We start from the raw sequence: 19,121 nt of genomic DNA, 5'->3' as shown, positions 1-19,121 counted from the left end.
GGAAGATGCTCCTCCTTGATGCTTGATCCTTGATGCTCCTCCTCAAGGCTCAGCTCTTGAGGCTGCGGGGAGCTGGGAGCGTTCCCGCCCTTGCTAGGGAAGAAGCGGGCCCTGGCGCTGAGCCGGTGTGCAAACCTGCGGCTGCAAACCCACGGCGAAGGTCGGAGGCCGAACGCCTGCCCTGCCCGGGGCCGCTGCAGCCCAGCGAGAGGGAACCTGCCGCCGCCCGTCGGAGGCGGCCCTGTCCAGACCGCCACCGGCAGGGCCCGCCGCAGCAGCCAGGTGACCGTCCGGCCTGGCTCGAGGGCGAGGCGGGCAGGTCTGTGTGGCTCACGGCGCCACGGCCCAGCTGGCATCATAAGCTCCTGGCCGCCGCAGCGGCTGCCCAAAGCAGAGGCCCCGAGTCGGGGGCCGAGACAGCACCTGTCTAGCCCGTGGTCACGGACCTGCCGGTAATGGCAAGCCACCAGGCGGTTCTAACGAGAAGGCTGTGCCCTCATGAGGGGAAGCCACTTCGCCTCCTCAGTGAGCAGAGGGAGTCTGCAGTAAGCTGGTGCCTGTCATTCAAACGCAGAGTGGCATGCCATCCCCTAAGTGCCGGGCCTCTAGTCTAAAAACAAAATTTGTTGTTTATGCTTGAGTAGGGGAGGGGCAGAGAGAGGGAGGGAGACACAGGATCCGAAGCAGCTCCAGGCTCTGAGCCGTCAGCACGGAGCCCGACACGAGGCTCGAACCCACAAACGGCGAGATCTTGACCCGAGCTGAAGTTGGACGCCCAACTGACTGAGCCGCCCCATCAGACGTTCCTTTCACAACAGACCCAAATCCCCATCTTGGGGAAGTCATCAGCCAGGGAGAGCGTTGTGCCTCCTGGGGGTGGTGATGCCACCCCCGGGGTAGCTTTTAAACACAAATCACTGGCTGCGCAATGGCAGCTGGAAGGCAGCACGTGGCTTGGCTCAAAAGGCGCAATCCAGTGGCCGAGATGGGATTCTCGGCAGTCCCCTTACACGACCTGACGAAAGCCAACCTGCCTAACGCTTGTGTCCGGTTTCACACCTCATCTTGTGGGTTTCTTGGATCCTGGCCTGGGAACCCCTGTGAGTGGTGGTCGCGCTCCCCTGTGGCCTGCGACACCAGGCTGCCCTGCTGGCGGAGTGCGCCGGGGGTCGGGGAGAGCAGGTGCCACGGTCGGCTGGCCGGGGGCCTTGCCAGGTCATTTGAGCAAGAAACAAATTTCAAAAATTTAATATTGGGACAGACAGTTGATAAAAGTAGAAAGCAAAAGGCAGGCGATGTTCTAGGACACAAGAGCCCTGGTGTGGGGCCCTCTGGCTCCCCAGGTGGTACAGGAGCTGCTTCTGTCTTCGGGGGAGCCGGAGGGGGTAGAGTCTGAGGAGGAGAAGAGCTACGGAGGAAGGGAAGGAGATGACCCACCCGCGAACTCAGAACCTGCAAAGAAGCTTCCTCAAAAGAGCCAACAGGGATCCAGGTAAGGTGGGCGGAGCAGAAGGGGTGGGGGGATACGGGCCAAGGTGTTTTAAGTCACTGGGTAAATGTGAATTTATGGAGGAATTCGGTCCCTTCCCCACGTTCCAGGATGTAAAGTTTGTAGCAGCAAACACAGGTTGCCGTGCCTGGGGATCAGAGTCTGGATCTGATAAACCCTCCTCCGCAAAAAACAGGCACTTCTCCGTAAGGGGAGAGGTTATAAACAGGCTGGGGAGGTAAGAAAACCCCTGTGGTGGTGCCATTTTACGCCGGACCAGCTTTTGGCCGCGAATGACAAGAGTTTAGAACTATTTTTAGTTTTGGTATATTTTTCTGGGTCTGATTTCTTTGCAACTCTTCAACTACCTTTCACGGCTGCGAAGCTAGGAAGGGTGACTGCGTCTGCAAAATGAGAGGTAAAAATCGGATTGGAAGGGCCTGCTTCTTAGAAGAAAAGTGTCTTTTACCCAGTGGTCCAGTTACATTAAGGCTATGAAAGATGAAAACCTTATAAAGCGAGGTCACTAGGGGGTCAGAGCAGCACATGACACGAGGAGTAAATAAAATCCTTCATCTGCTAACTGCAGACCGGCTTCATTTATGAAGTAACTTGGTTGAAAGGAAGCAGAAGGCCGTCCTGATGAAGCTCCTGCCCAGGAAGGCGGTCTGAAAGCCAGCGTCACCCTGCGGGTTGAGTGAGGAGTCCCAGGCGGGGCTTTTCCCGGTTCCCCCGTCCTATCTAGTTGCACGTCGGTTTTTAACGTGGACCGAATTCATCTGAAAAAACTGAAACCTTCACAACTCAGAAGGGCCGGGACTCTCTGTAATGGCACACGTGTCCCAGTTTTCCCCCGGGTACAGTAGGAAAGCGTCCCTTTCTCTTGGGTCAGCGCGGGCAGGTTGTCGCCCTGAAAAACCCCTTGTGCCTTTTTTTTTTTAAATCAAGACTTGTATATTTTGGCTTTTCAAAAAAGCTGGTCCAGTGTAAAATGGTACAAGCGTGGGGTTTCCGGCATTGTGATAAACTTTACTATTTATTGGCTTTCTGTCCCATCAATGTGTTTTTTAATCTTTGCTTAACACCCTCCTTTGAGGTCTCTATCTGAGGTGACAGCTATCCATTTTTCTTGGCCTGTTGTGTTTTCTACTCAAGCCACAGCTTCTGTCCACCCTGGCCTCGTCCTGGGGGTTTTGATGTTCAGTGCAGTCATGGTCACCCTGGTCTAGGGAGTTCATATTTCCATTTTTCTTTAAACCAATTCTGGAGTATTTGGAATTTCCAGGTGGACGTATTTCACTTTATCTAATTTTACTGCATTAGGGGTCATGGAATTTGGCCTGGATGGGATCATCCTTTGTGGTCCTCACACGGACTCAGGTGCCGTGCATGGTCTACGGGTAAAGAGGCCCCAAACTACATACGCGTATTGGATCACGCTTGTAAATTCTGCCAAGTAAATCCTCGGAGTCCTTCTTGATCACTCGCTCTGGGAATGGACTTTCCCTTCGTGGTCCTCTCAGTTTCTGCTTTGCTGTTTTGAAGGGACATCGGGCGGTTGCTGCTGCACAGTCTCCATCCTTTGTAAGGTGACCACTTGGCCTCCCCCTCCCTCGGAAATGGAGGCTGTTTATCATACTCGTGCCCCCCCCCCCCAGGTGTTGCCCTGCTGTAGCGCCGTGGTTTAGGGTAGCGGTTTCTCGGCCAGCTCTTCCTCTTCCATCCTGCGTGGAGGATGGCTGTTTATGCAACACACATGTAGAAAATAATCTACTTTGTATCACAGGTTGTGGACAAAAGAGCAGACCACAAAGTCCTTAATGCAATTGTATAAATATATAATTATGAATCATGGTTAAGAACTAGGAGGAAACAGGCCTGTGATCCCAAGTCTACACCGGGTGGTGGCATCACAGACCAGCCCGAGTGAGTATGTGCTCTCGGGTCCAGGGGAGGTGGGGCCGTGTCAGCTCAGGCACCTCCCCTCCCCCTGTCCCTGGAGAAAGGGCTTGAAGACCGGAACGATGGCGGCAGCAGGTGAGCAGGGCCCTGGACTGTAGTGTAAAGACGTGGGGGGAGGTCCACACGGTATCCGGACAGAGGGGCCCGGATGGGGCCAGGGTGGACATGGAGGGGTGGGGGGAGGAGGTGCAGCGTGAGTGGTAAGAAAGCCCCAGAGGAGGACCAGAGCACCCAGAAAACAGACAAGACAAGCCGCGACAGGCTCCCGCTTTCCACAGGCAGCTACAGAAAAACGAATAGGCAGCGGAGGAAGGCAAAGGCAGCCGAGGCATGTGTGGGGTCAGACGAGTGCACCCGGGGGTCGTGTTCTTCCCCCCAGGAGTTTCCAAATCCGGCAGGCATGGTTCTTCCCGCTTTTCTCCCCGCTCCGCAGGGAGGCTCGCGCCTAACTCCGGTCCTGGGGGAAGGCGAGCGCGAGGGCATAGCCGTGGCCGGCCGTGGGGTCCGCGGACGAACGGCAGACGGGCAGCGTGCTCTGCAAGGCCAGCCGGTCCACCGCAAACTCGTAGGCGTGGATCAGCCCGCGGTGCCTGGAGGAAGCACAGACAGCATGCGTCGGGACGGTCCCCGTGAACGCTCCCGTCCTTCGGGCCGACAGCGTGGCAGACACGCAGTCCCGGGACTGGAGACAGGTGAGCCACCGCGTCTGACGGAGGGGAGGCCAGCAGTCACCCGAGCCACCTGCACAGGGGTCTCTCCCTCGTTGGGAACGGAGTCCCCCAGCAGATGGAGCAGGAGGAGGGGGCTTTGCCACCGTCACCGGGAGCGTAACCACGGCGGGAGCATCGCGATGCGCACACTTTGCTGCGCGGCCGCGTAAGTTCACAGCTTCTGTGAAAACAATGGCCGTACCTGACGGGGTACGAGGTGACCCAGGGGTCCTAGTAACACAGTCAAGCCAAGATGCTGTGTTCTAAGCCCCGACAAAGCCAGCCCCACGCACTGACCTCCTGTGGGCCGTGAAGTCCAGGTCAGTGTTGCGCACCACCCTCTCGTAGGGCACGTTGGCCGTGATGAGGCTGTGGCTGTTGAAGGACAGGTGGCGGACGGGGTGCCTGGAACACAACGGAGAGCGCCTGGTAAAGGGAAGCCCCCCCAAACTGGGCCCCCTCTACGTTCGGAAGTTTAGAGTACAGGGGCTCTAGAACCCTCTACCAAGCTTCTCATGAACAGGGGAGGAACCCGGGCCCCCAACAGGGGCAGAGACTTGCCTTGGTTCTATACTCTGCGCACTGCTGTTAACAAGTCCGGGTGCCCCCTATGTCTCCTGGCCGGCCACCCAACTTGGTATGTTTTGACGTGAAGAATTTTAGCAGCACGTGGTAGAAAACAGCCCCATTTCTGGCTGGCCAGCCCTGGACAGGTTCGCCAGGCTCCCCCGCTGCAGGGTGTGGGGCTGATCCATCAAAGGCCCCCTCCTCCTACGTTTGAGAGGGCTACAACTGATAGTTGGACTCTGTGCTCTTGTGCTGCAAAATTTTGCAACAAACAGTAGCTTGAAACCGACGGGTGGAGAAAAGGCTTTTGTTCATTCTAAACACTTCTATCCAGTGCCTTGGTCACAGCTCCAAGCCAGGAGCCACAGGATGTAAAGGATGTCCAATGCAATCGGGAACCTGCTATCAGAGGTTTCCTAACTAGCTAAGAATGTAAGAGTGCATTCCCCCAAAATGAAACCAAGGTTTCTAGAGCATGAAAGATGTCACAAGCCCCAAGGATGGGACACAGGCTTCAGCACTGAGCCCATCAGCCAGGCCCTTGCAGAAAGGCAGAGATGAGGGAAACTCTGTGCAGGCCGAGCAGGGGCTGGCTTCTTGGCCGGAACAGAGCATTCTCTCCTTGGTATCGAAAGTCCGGGGGAATCTGAACCTGGCCCCGCCAGTCCAGGATTCAGGGCACCAACCAGAAGTAAGCATGTCTGGGAGACTTCACTAGGGGCCCGGCGAGGTGTGGCCAAGGGAGAGCAGGCTGAGTGTGGAGGGAGAGGCTCTGCTGTACCGCGGGGCCGGACCAGAGGCTCGAGAGGACCCAGAAGGGCTGCACGCAAGGCAGGCGAGGACCTGGTGAGCACACGAGCTCCAGGTAGGACACTGAAGAGTGAGGCCCAGCCCTTCACTGGTGGACATGGGGACCTTGCCAGGTGGCCCAAGCCACTAACTGGCGGCAAGGACTGCTTGTACACTTACAAGTGAGTTAGGGAGGCAAGTGCCGGGACAGGACACGGCGGGGGAAGACCTCACTGACTGTGGCTTCGCTTGAATGATACGTCAAAGGGAACACAGCTCTTCCGGGAGAGAAAACGAGATTTTGCTGGAGTCCAGCCCTAGTGAACAGGTGGCGCTGCTGCTGGAAAGCGGGACGGGAGGGTGGCAGCCCCCCAGGGCCCCAGCTGCAGTGAGCTGTGCTAGTAGGAGAGGCTGCCCCAGCTCGTCCAAGCAATAAAAGGGCTTCCTCCTTCTAAGGTGCCACCATGGAGGACGTTTAGTTGCCTTTCGGCACCACCTGGTGGCAACTCTTCGTATCACCACAGAAAGCAGGAAAAGGGCTTTTGCACCTGTTTGCTGAGTAAGACAGGGCTGGACAGAGCCAGACGGTGTAGTCTGATAGAAGCTGCCGGAGGGAGCAAGCACTAGCCACCCCCCTCTTTTAAGAAGCAGCCAATTCCTGTTTTAACCTTGCCACCGCTGGTACCGGGCCTGGACTGTACTGCCTTCTCTTACTAGGACTTGAAATTTCTATTTGTGGGCTCAGCGTCTGTGTGTTTCTTCCTCTTCTTCTCCCAATCCACGTCGCAGAATGTGCCTTCACAGTGGTGCTGTGCCAGCTGGGAAGAAGGCTCTCCTCTTTCCCTGCCCCCAACTGGTGGCATGTAGGGCCAGGTGGCTGTGGCAGGGTAAGGGGGGAGGGAGAGCCCCTTCCCCAGGCAAGAGGGGGACGGCCTCAAGTCAGCTCCAGGCACGGCTGCCTCTACCTGTTAGGCATCCTTAACGTTATCTGCCTACATCCGTGAGGCCCCCCACCTACACTTGGGATAATGAAAGACCACACTGCTCCCTCCTTAGCTGAAGCCTGACTACTTGCAGTCCTAGGGCCCTTCTAAACAGTGGAAAGCAAGTCCAAGAAATGGACAATCAAGGTCCCGCATGTTGGGACTCCAGAGTGGAGGATGCGGTTGGGGACTCCCAGCAGGCCTTGCCTACCCTGGCTGGGTGTAAGTCACGGCAGCTTTAACGGCGTGAGTAGAACTACCTCTCCAGTGACCAGCGCCGTCTCTGGGTCTCAGGTTCCTCGCCTGAGAAATGGAGAGAGGAACTGACCGCAGCCAGCTCCTCGGTTATGCTGAGGATGGTGTGGTGACACAAGGAAATGGCTCAGAGGCGGCCTGCTACCCCTACGGCTCCTGTTCCGTTCAGTTACCTGGAATGCACCTCCCACAGCTTCTGGTTCATCCGATAGTCCCACACCGAGACCAGGCCTTCTTCGCCTCCACTGACGATTTTCCAGTCGTCCATCTGCACTGCAGAGACGCCCAGTTGGTGGGCGGAGAGCGACAGGGCGATTTTGTCAGTGCGGAAGTCATGGATCCTCACCCTGGAAGGCCCGAGAGAAGCACAGGGAAGAGAAATGGGATTCGTGTTAAGGCCCGAAATGACAGGTTCATCCTTGGTTGTGCTGGTCGATGCCCAACAATCTTGTGCCAGAACGTTTAAAAAGAAAAGAAAAACCGTTGTGTGCCAACATCTTCATACTGATATAGAACTTTTACCTCCTTATTAGTACGTGGTCATAGGATGCTAGGGTGCGACAGAAATGAACGAGTTTACAGTACCCACAACTGTCCAATCAGAATGATTTAAAAGCCCCCGGAACAAGATAGACTCAAGACAACTATATCAGCTGACCCGTCACACATGCTTTCTCTGCTCAACAGGGAAGACACCTGCCCTGAGCGGGAGTCCACACACAGGAAAGCTCAACTCTGACCACACCGGACTGAGGAGGCTGACCCAGTGGTAAGTCTACTGCCCAGCCCAGGAGTTTTGCTGGTACCACCAAATTCTGTTCAGGGCAGGAGGTAAACCGGCCACACTCGTCTGTAACCCAAACCCTTACCCGGTTGGGAAAATGACACTTTTCTGGGGTTGAATTTAACTTGACTTTTAAATTTTATCACCCTCTTGTCGAAATTTGGAAAGCAATGCGTCTGTAGTTGACGAAGCGTAATAAAATCACGATAAGAATATGTGGACACTTGGCTGCCACTCATCTGAAGTCCCACAATAATTACTTGCCTTGTAATAATGTGAATTTAAGAACCTCTTTAAAAATGACTCTGCTTGGGGTGCCTGGGTGGCTCAGTCGGTTAAGCGTCCGACTCTTGATTTTGGCTCAGGTCATGATCTTACGGTTCCTGGGTTCGAGCCTGGTGTGGGCTCTATGCTGACCACTCAGGCCTGGAGCCTGCTTCGGATTCTGTGGCTCCCTCTCTGTGCTCTTACCCTGCTAGTGTTCTGCCTCTCTCTCAAAAATACATTTTAAAAAATGTTAAAAAAAAAAATGACTGTTTAAGTATATGCTGCATTTCCACACATGGATAAACAAGACAGATCCCTTATGTGGCAAAACACCAACACGGTTCCTGAAATAAAAGCCACAGAACAAAAATTAAAAGGGGCAAAATTTCAGTACAGGTGAACTTAACAGCCTCGCTGCTACAAGTCAAAAAGTAAAAGACCCAGTGCCTAGCAGGAGGCCAGTCCCAGCTAATGCTAGCATGGTAAGTGTGGTCTAGACAAGTGGTGCACAGAGAGGGTCTGAAACCCGCTGGGTCCTCAACTCCCAGTTATGAGCATGTGCACCAGATCAATGGTATGCAGAGTTCTGAGGAACATTAGTTTGAACCAAAAATTCTATACCTCATGGACCTACCGAGTTTGAAGGCGTAATTAAGATTTTTTTTTTTTAACAGAAAAGGACTCCAAATCTGCTACCTGTGGATCTCTCGAAAAGGGATGTGGCAAAATACTGGAAGGACTGTGAGGGGAGCACCCAGAGGGACGCATGAAACACTCCAGCGTGGCTCGAGAAGATGGCTTTGCGAAGTCACAGACTGCATGTGGGAAGAACCCACCTAGGAGCAAGAAGGGCTCCTAATGGATCACCAGGTACCTACAACTCAGTATGTGCTACGAATGGGAGGTGGACTGCAGCATGAAAAGCTTTATAATGATGGAGACAGTTTAGTAAGTGTCTGATAAAATTTGCCTGGACAGGAAAAACCTACACGGACCTAATTTTTTTTTGGAGATTTTTTTTTTTTTTAAATAATGGTTTCTTCAGTCACTATGTACTCAGGTTTGAGCCGATTTTCTTCAATCTCCTGGGAATTACCCAAACTGACCCCTGAGGATAGAAAAAGTAACAATGAGCCGACGGGGAAAGCTCTCAAGGGAGCCAACCGTCCCTGGAACAAGCGAGCAACACAGGCACACCCTGGAGGGAAGGCCCCCTGGGGCCGCGCACCCGGCTCCCCAGCACAAGAAGGAGCAAACCGCTTCCCCGATCTTGATGTGAGGCCGGCATCCTGTCATCACCCAGACCCTGCCGATCGGCCCAGTGTGAGAGGCGGCACTGGGTCTGGGTCAACGCCAGACCTCAAGACAGTACGGCAGGGTCCAGAGCCATGTGCTACCCACGAGCAGAACCTGTCGGGGAATCTACTGCAGTTCACCACGTGACCGCAACGAATGGGGAAAGCCACACGGTCGTTTCCACAAATGCTGAAAAGAAATTCGAGGAGACAGAACACTTCCTTCTAACGAAGGCTTTAAAAAACGATGATCCGTTTTTACCAATACTTCACATTGTTTAAAAACAGACACAATTAGGGGCACTTGGGTGGCTCAGGTCACGATCCCGAGGTTCGTGAGTTTGAGCCCCGCGTCAGGCTCTCTGCCGGAGCCTGCTGGGACCCTCCGTCCCCCTCCCCCACTTGCACCCTCTCAAAAATAAACATTAAAAAAAAAAACAAAAACAACCAGACACGATTAGATAAAAGACAAAATGAGAAGGGGACAAATTAGAGATGACAGCCAAAGATAATTCAGTAATAACTCAGAATCAAATGAAATTAATACGTCAAAATCAATAGCTGTCTTAAAACCAACCACTGGTTTTAAAAATGTAATCAAAGAAAAGATCCCACTTAAGAGAGCAATTAACTCTCTCAACTTGGATCTCTACCGTATACACTGCATCAAAATAAATTACAGGTGGCTCAAAGAGTTCAACATAATTAACGGCCAAGAATATTCAGAATAGGGAAGGCCCTTCTAAACACATAAACCCAGAAGTCAAAAATATTGATAAAAGTATTGAAATTTTTCCCACGGAGGGGGGAAAAATCAAAGTCGAGGCAAATGATAAACTGGGGAAAATGTATGCATCAGAGAGGAATGGCTAATTTCTTGTAAAAAAAAAAAAAAATTCCTTCAAATTGAAAATAAAGATGGGCAACCTGAAATTAAAATAAAAGCTAAGAAAAAACAGGAAATTACTAATGGCTTTTAAACATGTGTGAGATGTGCTCACTGGTAATGAGAGAAATTAAGAACTAGAACTACAGTTCGATACCACCGGTTACCTGTCTACCCAGCAGAGATCAAGTTTGGTAATCCACCCCGTGAGACCCTCCACGCTGGAGAGACCTGGATAGACACACACTTACACTCGCCCGATGTGAGCACAGACCCCTCTTCGGGGAGTGTTCTGGCAATATCCAGCAACAATATACTTCGCTTCTGACCCAGCAGTTTTGCTGCTAGGAATTTTATCTAGGCTGTACCTAATATACACATACAAATACACATGGCCACACAAGGCCATTAGCACGGTTTTTAGAAGATGGGGTTTCTGTTTCAGACAATTTCCTGACCCTCCCACTGAAAGTCACTTAATACTGCCGGATAAATTACACCCCTGAAAATGCACTGCTCGGTGTCTCAGTTGCCGGCATGCATGTGGGGTGGGGTGAGTCTGTTGCCAGGTGCCAACCTCAGGAACTACGGGTAGGGTTGGAGCTTCCCAAAACACAGCGGCAAGAAGGTAAGACTTGGGCCCACCCAAAGGGGGTGGGAATAGATTCCTGCTTTACACACACACACAAAAGTCACAGTTCTATAAACGAGGGGTGCCTGGGTGGCTCAGGTAAGCATCCGACTCTTGGGTTCGGCTCAGGTCATGACCTCATGGTTCGTGGGGCTCAAACCCCTGGGCTGAAAGCACAGAGCCGGCTTGGGAGTCTTTGTCTTTTCTTCTCTCTCTGCTCTCACTCACTCTCTCAAATTTTTTTTAATGTTTATTTTTGAGAGAGACAGGGCATGAGTGGGGGAGGGGCAGAGAAAGGGCGACACAGAATCTGAAGCAGGCTCCAGGCTGTCAGCACTGAGACTGATGCTTCACAGACTGAGCCACTCAAGTGCCCCTCGAAATAAGTCAACTTAAAATTCTTATGTAAAACTTCTGTAAATGAAAACACAGCCCCTGAAATTAAATTCATTAGATAGGCTGGAAGACTTTGTGGATTAGACGATAAATCTGAAAGATGACCTAGAATGGAGTGCACATAAATAAAAACTGTGGCCAACGGATTAGGAGACACAAATGATAGAAGGGGACAGTTCAGCCTGTGTCCAAAAGAAGTTCCAGACGGAGAAAACAAAGCATACTGCAAAGAGGCAATATTCGAATAGTAAGTGGCGGGCCTGTTTCTAGCATTCACGAAGGGCACGCATGCTCACGCTCGGCACTCATCAAAGTGAGAATGACATACTGAAGAGTATCTTACTAAAGTGGGCAAGTGCAGAAGACAAAAGGCCTTCAACCTGAGGGAACCCTCTCGAACGCCAAGCAGGGTGGTGGGAGCCACGGGACGCCGTGGAGTAGGCACGAGTGTGAATGGACGCGGACGGGCCTCGCTCGGTCACTGCTGGTGCAGTCACACGGTGGCCGTGCCCGGTCTCTACCGTGGGAGGGGAGCTGTCACCAAGCCACTGCTACACACGGAGGGCACGGGGCCGATGGTGTGACAGGGGGCGGGGGAAGAACATCTCCACGCATGTGCGTACAGACCCCTCCGGAGAACGCTGACCGAGAAGGAGGACCAGGCTGCCCGGGAAGAGAAGTGCCCAGAAACGTCGCTTCTCCCTCTGTATCGTGCTTCTGACCGTGCAGGTTACCTGTTTAGGTGAAAGAGTGCAAGATGCTGGAAGGACGCACTTGAATGCGTAACAGCAGTTACGGCGGGGAGGAGTGGAGACAGCGGGACGAAGTAAAGGTGCCCGCTCCCTCTAGTCGCGGGCACCGTCATGCTGTTTGCGAAGCAGACTCGTTCACGACGGGGGCACTGGGTAGGCTGGGCGGTGGCCGCACAGGCACGCTGTTCCTGTTCAAACCGTGCCGTGTCTCACACGCGCTCCTGCACATAAACCTGGGGTTTAGAAATCCGTACTCCTGGCACACGGGCGAGGGCCTGGAACCACCTCACACTCTCTGACTATGGCGCGCCCCGCGGGCCCCCCTCCCCGGTGCGGGGTCTGGACCCGAGATGCAGACAGCATGGAGCAGACTTGGGAGACAAAGGTCTCCCTCCATCAGCATTTAGAGCCACTTGAGGCATCTGTGAGAAAAGGTGGACCCCCTGGAAAAGGCAGGCTGGCAGCAGGCGACAGCTGCACAGCTTACCAACCGCAACGTGAAGAGGAAGATTCTAGCCCCAGTACTTGTCAGCGGATATCTGGTTAATAAGGGTCCATTTCACCGTGGTGATTTTCATAAAGAGCTCCTCTGTTGAATATTTATACTCCATAATTTACAGTTTGGCTGTTAGGAAGACAAAGGCAAACACAAATTCGGTCCAGAAGTTCAAAGTTTGCCATCTGTTTTCCTATTGTATTTAGATACCAGCATGGATGGCTCCAAACAAAATAAACAAATACACCAAAAGATGCAGCATTTGTGTATTTTACATCACTAAGGAAAACAAGAACGGCCAAGACGGACTTGAACCACCCCCCCCCCCAGGAAAAAAGGAAAAGCAGGTATAGGACATCTCCCGGGGGAGGCATCCTCTGCATTCTTGTCGACAGACAGAAATGGCAGAGTCCTCGCGAGCCATTCACGTTCCCACGGGGAGAGCGGGGTCTGCCTCGAACGCCTGACGGAGCCACCCCGGCCTGAACTGCCTGCCTTGGCAAATTCAGCGCTCCAACCAAAGACTTGATGCTGGGACACAGGTAGCACCACAAACGGGCACAACATAACGCCAAGCCCACCGACGCCAGGGACAAAAAGAAGCCAACGGTAGATATTGTGAATTCCTATCCTGCGAGTATTTCATCAACTTTGCCCGTTGAAAAGAAAAATAATTGGTCCGAAAGCTGTAATTGTGTTATGTTTAATATTCATGGTTGGGTTTGGAGGGCTGTTCCAACACTCCCTCGCTCCAGCCCCTCTCTAATGAAAATCGCGCCGTAGGAGTCGGCTCTCGCCCGCCAATTAAAATAAAAGACACCAGAACCTTCCAAAGACTCCAGCAGAGGAGCATCCATCTGATGGGCAGGAAAACGTGCTGGAACGGGGAGGGAGGCCCACTCTGGTTGGTCCTGTGCTAAGAGCTCTGAATAACTTATTCTAACACTTACAGATGGAGCAAACACAACATTTACGCCCCGCTCCCCGCTCGCTCGCTGACAGCAGGGAGCAGGGCACCACAACTTCCTATTTGTCAGGGCCAGAAGTAAGCTCCGAGACTCTCTGACTGGGGCGGGGGGGGGGGGGGGGGGGCTCGCTTCCCATTGGTTTGGATTAAATAGTCCTGTATGATAATAAGGCAAGCCGTAGCTGATGGCAGAGATGAAGCCTATTCAGACTCTGGCTCAGCAGTTTCATTTAGAAGGACCTGACCTAAAGCTGGATTTCTTTCCAGAAAATAGACGGGACAAATAAGAGACCTTTAAAATGGAAGTGTGTGTGTGTTTATTATTTATATATTTATATATATATATATATATTTTATATATATATATATATATTTTTTTTTTTAAAGAAATCACAGGATTCTGTTTTGTCTCACTGAACTTGGGCTATTAGAGAGGACCTTACATACAACCTTATATGCCAAAATGAATAGCTTTGTCTATATACCACTGATGGCCTCTGGTGAACGATTCACTTGAAACAGCAACTAGAAGAACACGCAGTTTTAAAGTAGAACTAGCCAGTTTAATGATCCAACTCCAGGGTCGGCTCAGAGCTCTGCGTGTTAAAAGCTGTATGTCTCTGGGGTTTAGAGCCCCCCTTACGGTGTCCACGAAGAGCAGTAGGACACATGGAATGATCACTCAACCTTTCTGGCCCTCGTTCCTCAGCTGGGCCAGCACTGGATGGCCCTGAAGAGGTCTGTGAGCAGTAATGGTGATATACAGAACGCCCAAATAATACGGCACAAGATCCCAAACTGGAAACATGGAAATATTTAGCTTACGTTAATGTCCTTGTAGATTTTAAATTTTAATCAGATGAGTACACCCGGAATAACCTATTTTATGGTCAGTTGATTTTCAACAATGGTACTGAGACAGTTCAGTGGGGGAAAGAACAGTCTTTTCAACAGATGGTGCTGGGACACCAGGGCATCCACATGTGAGAGAATGAGGCCAGACTACTCCTACCTCACAACATACAAAAATGAACTCCAAATGCATTGGAGACCTTACTGTAGCAGCCCAAACTAGAAAACCTCTTCAGAGAAAACAGAAGAGTAAATCGTGGTGATCCTGGGCTAGGAAATGGCTTCTTCAATAGGACACCAACAGCGCTGGTGACAGAAAAAAACAGATACACTGAACTTCACTCAAATTAAAAACGATTGTGTTTCAAAGGATGCCACTGAGAGAGTGAAGGGCCAACCCACACATTAGGAGCAAATACTTGCAAATCCTATCTGATAAAGGATTGGTGTCTGTAATCTATGAAAGACTCTTACAACTCAATAAATAAAAAGACAACCCAGCTAAAAAATGGGCCCAGGATCTGAATGGACATTTATCCGATGAGGCCAAAAAGCAAATGAAAGGGTGTTCAACATCATCAGCCACCGGGAGAATGAAAATCAAAATGACAATGAGCTACCCCTCATACCCGTTACGCTGTAATTAGAGACCAGAGTAAGTACGGGCCAGGCGGTGGAGAAATGAGAACCATCACCGACTGCCAGTGGGGATGTGAAATGGCGCAGTCACTTTCAAAAAAGGGACTAAGTTCAAAAAAGGCGTCTAAGTTCCCGAGATGGGTAAACGTTGGGTTACCACATAAGCCAGGAACTCCACTCGTAAGTATATATCCAAGAAAACCGAAAGCATCCGTCTACACAAAAATTTGTACCTGAATGACAACAGCAGTCTTCATAATAGTCAGAAAGTGGAAATAACCCAGATGTTCATTAACTGATGAATGAATAATGTGGCACACTCACACAATGAATACTGTCCGTCCATAAAAAGGAATAAAGTAGCGATTCATGCTACAACACACGTCTATCTCGGAAATAACTGTGCCAAGTGGAAGACGCCAGTCACGACGGGTCACATTTTATAGGATTCCATTTATAGGAAATGTCCCAGACAGATGGGGATGATGGTGATGGTCGCACAACCTTGTGGATGTTACACTCAACTGTACAGTTTAAACTGGTGAGTTGTAGGCATGTGAATTTTATCTCAATAAAGCTGCTAAAAATTTAAATAATCTTGAGATTACAGGGAGAAAAAAGCAGTGGGAATTGTTGGTGCAGTACTGTTGCCTTGACAACCCACCACCAACCTGACCTAGGCCCTCACCGCCACATCCTATTTAGATCCTTCCTGCAGAGCACTGATGAGCTGCTCTGTTCCAGATCCCCGGTGTCATGGCGGGGAACGAGCAGGTCACCGATGAGAAGACTGAGAACAACAGACAGAATGGGAAGGGGCCTCATTCAACACAGCCCCTCACTGCCAACTATTTTATTGAAATCACTGAAGAGAAGACGGGAGTTCTGGTTCTGGCCCAGAGGAACTAAAGCCCATTACCACCTCTGTCTCCTGCTGAACTACAACCAAAACCTCTGGATGCAACGCAAAAACCAAACACCCGAAGACTCTGGAGAGTCAACTCGAGACGCTGGGCGACGGAGGCAGTGATCACGTGGGGGTCCTCTCGCTCACCGCCATGCCCCAGGCATGAGCTCCAAGAGCAGAGCTGTACGTGCAACAGGAGCTGAAGCTCCAAAACAATCCCACCACCTTTCTGAAGAACCACGGAAAGGGGCCCCTGCCGTCCAAACAATGTGTGTGTTGTGGGGGGAAGTTCTTTGTGGGGATTTCTCCCTCTTTTCTCTGTTGCTTTGCCCCAAAGGCAGACTCTAGTCACAGGGTTGCACGGTGGTAGCAAAGCAGGCCGGTGAAACTCGGAGAGAGACCCCCTCTTCCGGTGAGAGGCCCAAGGGCAAGGAGCACCTAGAAGGCTGGAGAGTGCAGGGCTGGAGAGAGGAGGGCACTAAAGGAAAGCCTCTTACACAGACGTGAATCCCAGGCTCATCTCTGAGCTGCGCAGGCGAGATCCAAATCAGCAGAGCAAAGGCTGTGCGATCTCGACTAAGATTTAAACCGCTGCCATCTCCAGAGGAGCTGAATAGACATTTTTCCCTGAGGACAGAGGTGACCAACAGACACATGACAAAATGCTCAACACCACTCATCATCAGGGAAATGCAAATCAAAACCACAATGAGATACGACCTCATGCCAGTTAGAATGGCTAGTATGGAAGAGAAATAACAAGGGGGGTGCCTGGGTGGCTCACTCGATTAAACACCTGACTCTTGATTTTGGGTCGGGTCATGATCTCGTGGTTGTGAGATCGAGCCCCGCGTCGGGCTCTGTGCCGACAGCTGGGAGCCTGGAGCCTGCTTCAGATTCTGTTGTCCCCTCTCTCTCTGCCCCTCCCCCGCTCAATGCTCCGTCTCACTCTGTCTCAAAAATTAATACAAACATTAAAACAAATATTCAAAATTCCATCACTGGTTATTTACCCAAAGAAAACAAAACCACTAATTTGAAAAGATGCGTGGCATCCCCATGTTCACTGCAGCATTATTTACAAGAGCCAAGATACGGAAGCAACTTAAGTGTCTGTTGGTGGATGGATAAAGACGTAGTGTGTATATACAATGGAACACTACTCAGCCACAAAAAATGAAGTCTCTCCTCCTACAACATGCACGGACCTAGAAGGTATTATACTACCTGAAATAAGTCAAAGAGAAAAAGACAAATACCATATGATGTCACAGATATGGAACCTAAAAAACAAAACAAGAGATCAAACCAAAAACAGAAACAGACTCATAAATACGGAGAATGAACTCATGGCTGCCGGAGCAAAGGGAGGTTGGGAGGATGAGCAAAACGGTGAAGGAGACTAAGAGGATACAGAATCCTAGTTATAAAATAAATAAGTGGGGTGCCTGGGTGGCGCAGTCGGTTAAGTGTCCGACTTCAGCCAGGTCACGATCTCGTGGTCCGTGAGTTCGAGCCCCGCGTCGGGCTCGGGGCTGATGGCTCAGAGCCTGGAGCCTGTTTCCGATTCTGTGTCTCCCTCTCTGTCTCTGCCCCTCCCCCGTTCATGCTCTGTCTCTCTCTGTCCCAAAAAAAAAAAAACGTTGAAAAAAAAAATAAAATAAAATAAATAAGTCACAGAGATGAAAAGTACAGCAAAGGGAATACAATCCAGAATGTTATAAAAATATTGTATGGTAATCAATGGTAACTACCCTTATTCTGCTGATAATGGATAGGTGGATAAAACAGCTGATCACCATGTTGTACATGTGAAACATATTAGTCAACCAATATTTCAAATTAAAAAAGTAAAAGACCACTGCCATCTCAGACTAACACCTGGGGAGCTGGGTGGCATATGTGTGGGACAGAGCGAGAGCGGCATAAAAAAAAACCTTTGAAAATTGAGCGGACACTTGAATATCCACCCACAGGAGACAGAACTTCCAGTCTGAACTTAACCAGGACGGCTGCCTATTGAAAACAAAAATCTTAACATTCTCCAGAGGATTATACAATAGGATCCAAAGCAGACACAACGTAACACTCCAAATGTCCAGGATATAGTCCTAAATTACTTGACATACCCCCCACCCCACCCCTGCAAACACACACACACACACACACACACACCCAGGAAAATGTGACCCACTCTCATGGGAAAAAACAACCCAGACTTGGGGAATCATCAATGACTTTCAAAGCAGCTACTGTGACTATATTCCGAGGAGTAAAGGTAAAAATGGTAAGAGAGAATGATGTTCTGAACAGAGAAAGAGATCTAAGTGGAAATTTTGAGCTAAAAATATCTGAAATAAAAAATTCACTGAAGGGGCTCAGTAGGAACATGGGGATGCCAGAGGAAAGAAGGCGGCCATGAACCTGAAATTAAATGGATACTTATGCAGTCTGAAGAACAGAAAGTTTAGGGAAGAAAAGGAACATATAGCATCAGTGGCTGATGGACAGTATCCGAAGGTCTGACTTTGACATCACTGGAGTCCCAGGAGGGGAGGGGATGGGCGCAGAAAAAAATATCTGAAGAAGTAATGACCGAAAACTTTCTAAATTTTGTAGAAGACATAAATTCACAGACTTAAATGCTCGGTGAACGCCAAACAGGTTAAACAACAACAACAACAACAACAACAACAACAACGTGGCTTATTTCCTGCAGTCTTCCTCTTGGTAATCTATTCAAGCTTCTCATAAATGTTCTCATTCCCAGGCCATTAATTCATTTTTGCCTTCAGTGAACAAATACACAGTTTCATTTAATTAAAAATACCATCGATCGTAAGAAGCACCGTTACTTTGGGTAACATTTAAAAATGCTGCCAATTTTACGATGCCCTTGTAAACGGCAAGTCCTGATTTCACAGAGGTGAAAACGTAAAAGGAGAAGGGCATCTTAGAGTAAATACAAAGCTTTGTGTTGGGCACTCGCTGAGCGCTAGACCGACACTCTGGGGAGGAACGCGAGTGTCCGCGGTACTCCGCTCGCTATTCCTCACTCTTCTTGCTTTGCCAGGAAAGGACAAAGGGTGCGTTCAGAAGAAGTCACCGATCTACAGTGTTAAAACTCTCGTGCAGAGCCACACCTCACTCTGTCCCTGCTTTACAGCCCTTCTCTGCCAGCAGGGGAGAGGCAGAGGCATGATCCAACCAGAGCTGTTTCCAGGCAATCATTCTCTTCAACTTCATCAGACTCTAACCTGCTTCTTGTGGACAGGGTGACAGGCTAGGTGAGCTTTTTCCGTGTGTGTGTATGTGTGTGTGTGTGTGTGTATGTGTGTGTGTGTGTGTGTGTAATGCTTATTTCTGAGGGAGAGAGCATGAGCAGGAAAGGCAGAGAGAGAGGGAGATAGAGAATCAGATGCAGGCTCTAGGCTGTCAGCATGGAGCCCAATGCGGGGCTCGAACACACAAACTGAGAGATCATGACCTGAGCT

The 19,121-nt window shown here is 50.5% G+C and overlaps 2 protein-coding genes across 8 annotated transcripts in view; one reads left to right on the top strand and one right to left on the bottom strand.

Moving 5' to 3' along the window:
• The window catches only part of TESC (tescalcin), a 42,109-nt gene extending 32,045 nt beyond the window's left edge, over window positions 1-10,064 (top strand). For 2 of the 6 annotated variants that reach the window (XR_006587604.1, XR_006587601.1), the window contains 3 exons: window positions 1,344-1,492; window positions 2,813-7,524; window positions 8,481-10,064. Coding sequence is in view for 2 of the 6 variants with exons in the window: in XM_045041083.1 (XP_044897018.1) it covers window positions 1,344-1,496 (153 nt within the window). In the remaining 4 variants the exon portion in view is untranslated. Of the gene's footprint in view, window positions 1-1,343; window positions 7,525-8,480 lie in introns of those variants that run through there. The other 4 variants (XM_045041089.1, XM_045041083.1, XR_006587602.1 and 1 more) reach the window with 3 other exon arrangements.
• FBXW8 (F-box and WD repeat domain containing 8) overlaps window positions 3,311-19,121 on the bottom strand; it is a 119,830-nt gene continuing 104,019 nt past the window's right edge. Inside the window, exons 9-12 of one of the 2 annotated variants that reach the window (XM_023241460.2) lie at window positions 6,929-7,102; window positions 4,459-4,566; window positions 4,193-4,342; window positions 3,311-4,041 (exon numbers count right to left, since the gene is read on the bottom strand). In XM_023241460.2, coding sequence (XP_023097228.2) covers window positions 3,897-4,041; window positions 4,193-4,342; window positions 4,459-4,566; window positions 6,929-7,102 — 577 coding nt within the window. In that variant the 3' untranslated portion in view covers window positions 3,311-3,896. The remainder of the gene's footprint in view (window positions 4,042-4,192; window positions 4,343-4,458; window positions 4,567-6,928; window positions 7,103-19,121) is intronic. The other variant, XM_023241461.2, reaches the window with a different exon arrangement.

Source organism: Felis catus, chromosome D3 (assembly GCF_018350175.1).
Source record: "Felis catus isolate Fca126 chromosome D3, F.catus_Fca126_mat1.0, whole genome shotgun sequence".
In the NCBI taxonomy this organism is placed as follows: domain Eukaryota; kingdom Metazoa; phylum Chordata; class Mammalia; order Carnivora; family Felidae; genus Felis; species Felis catus.
This window is presented reverse-complemented; position numbering and strand designations above follow the sequence as displayed.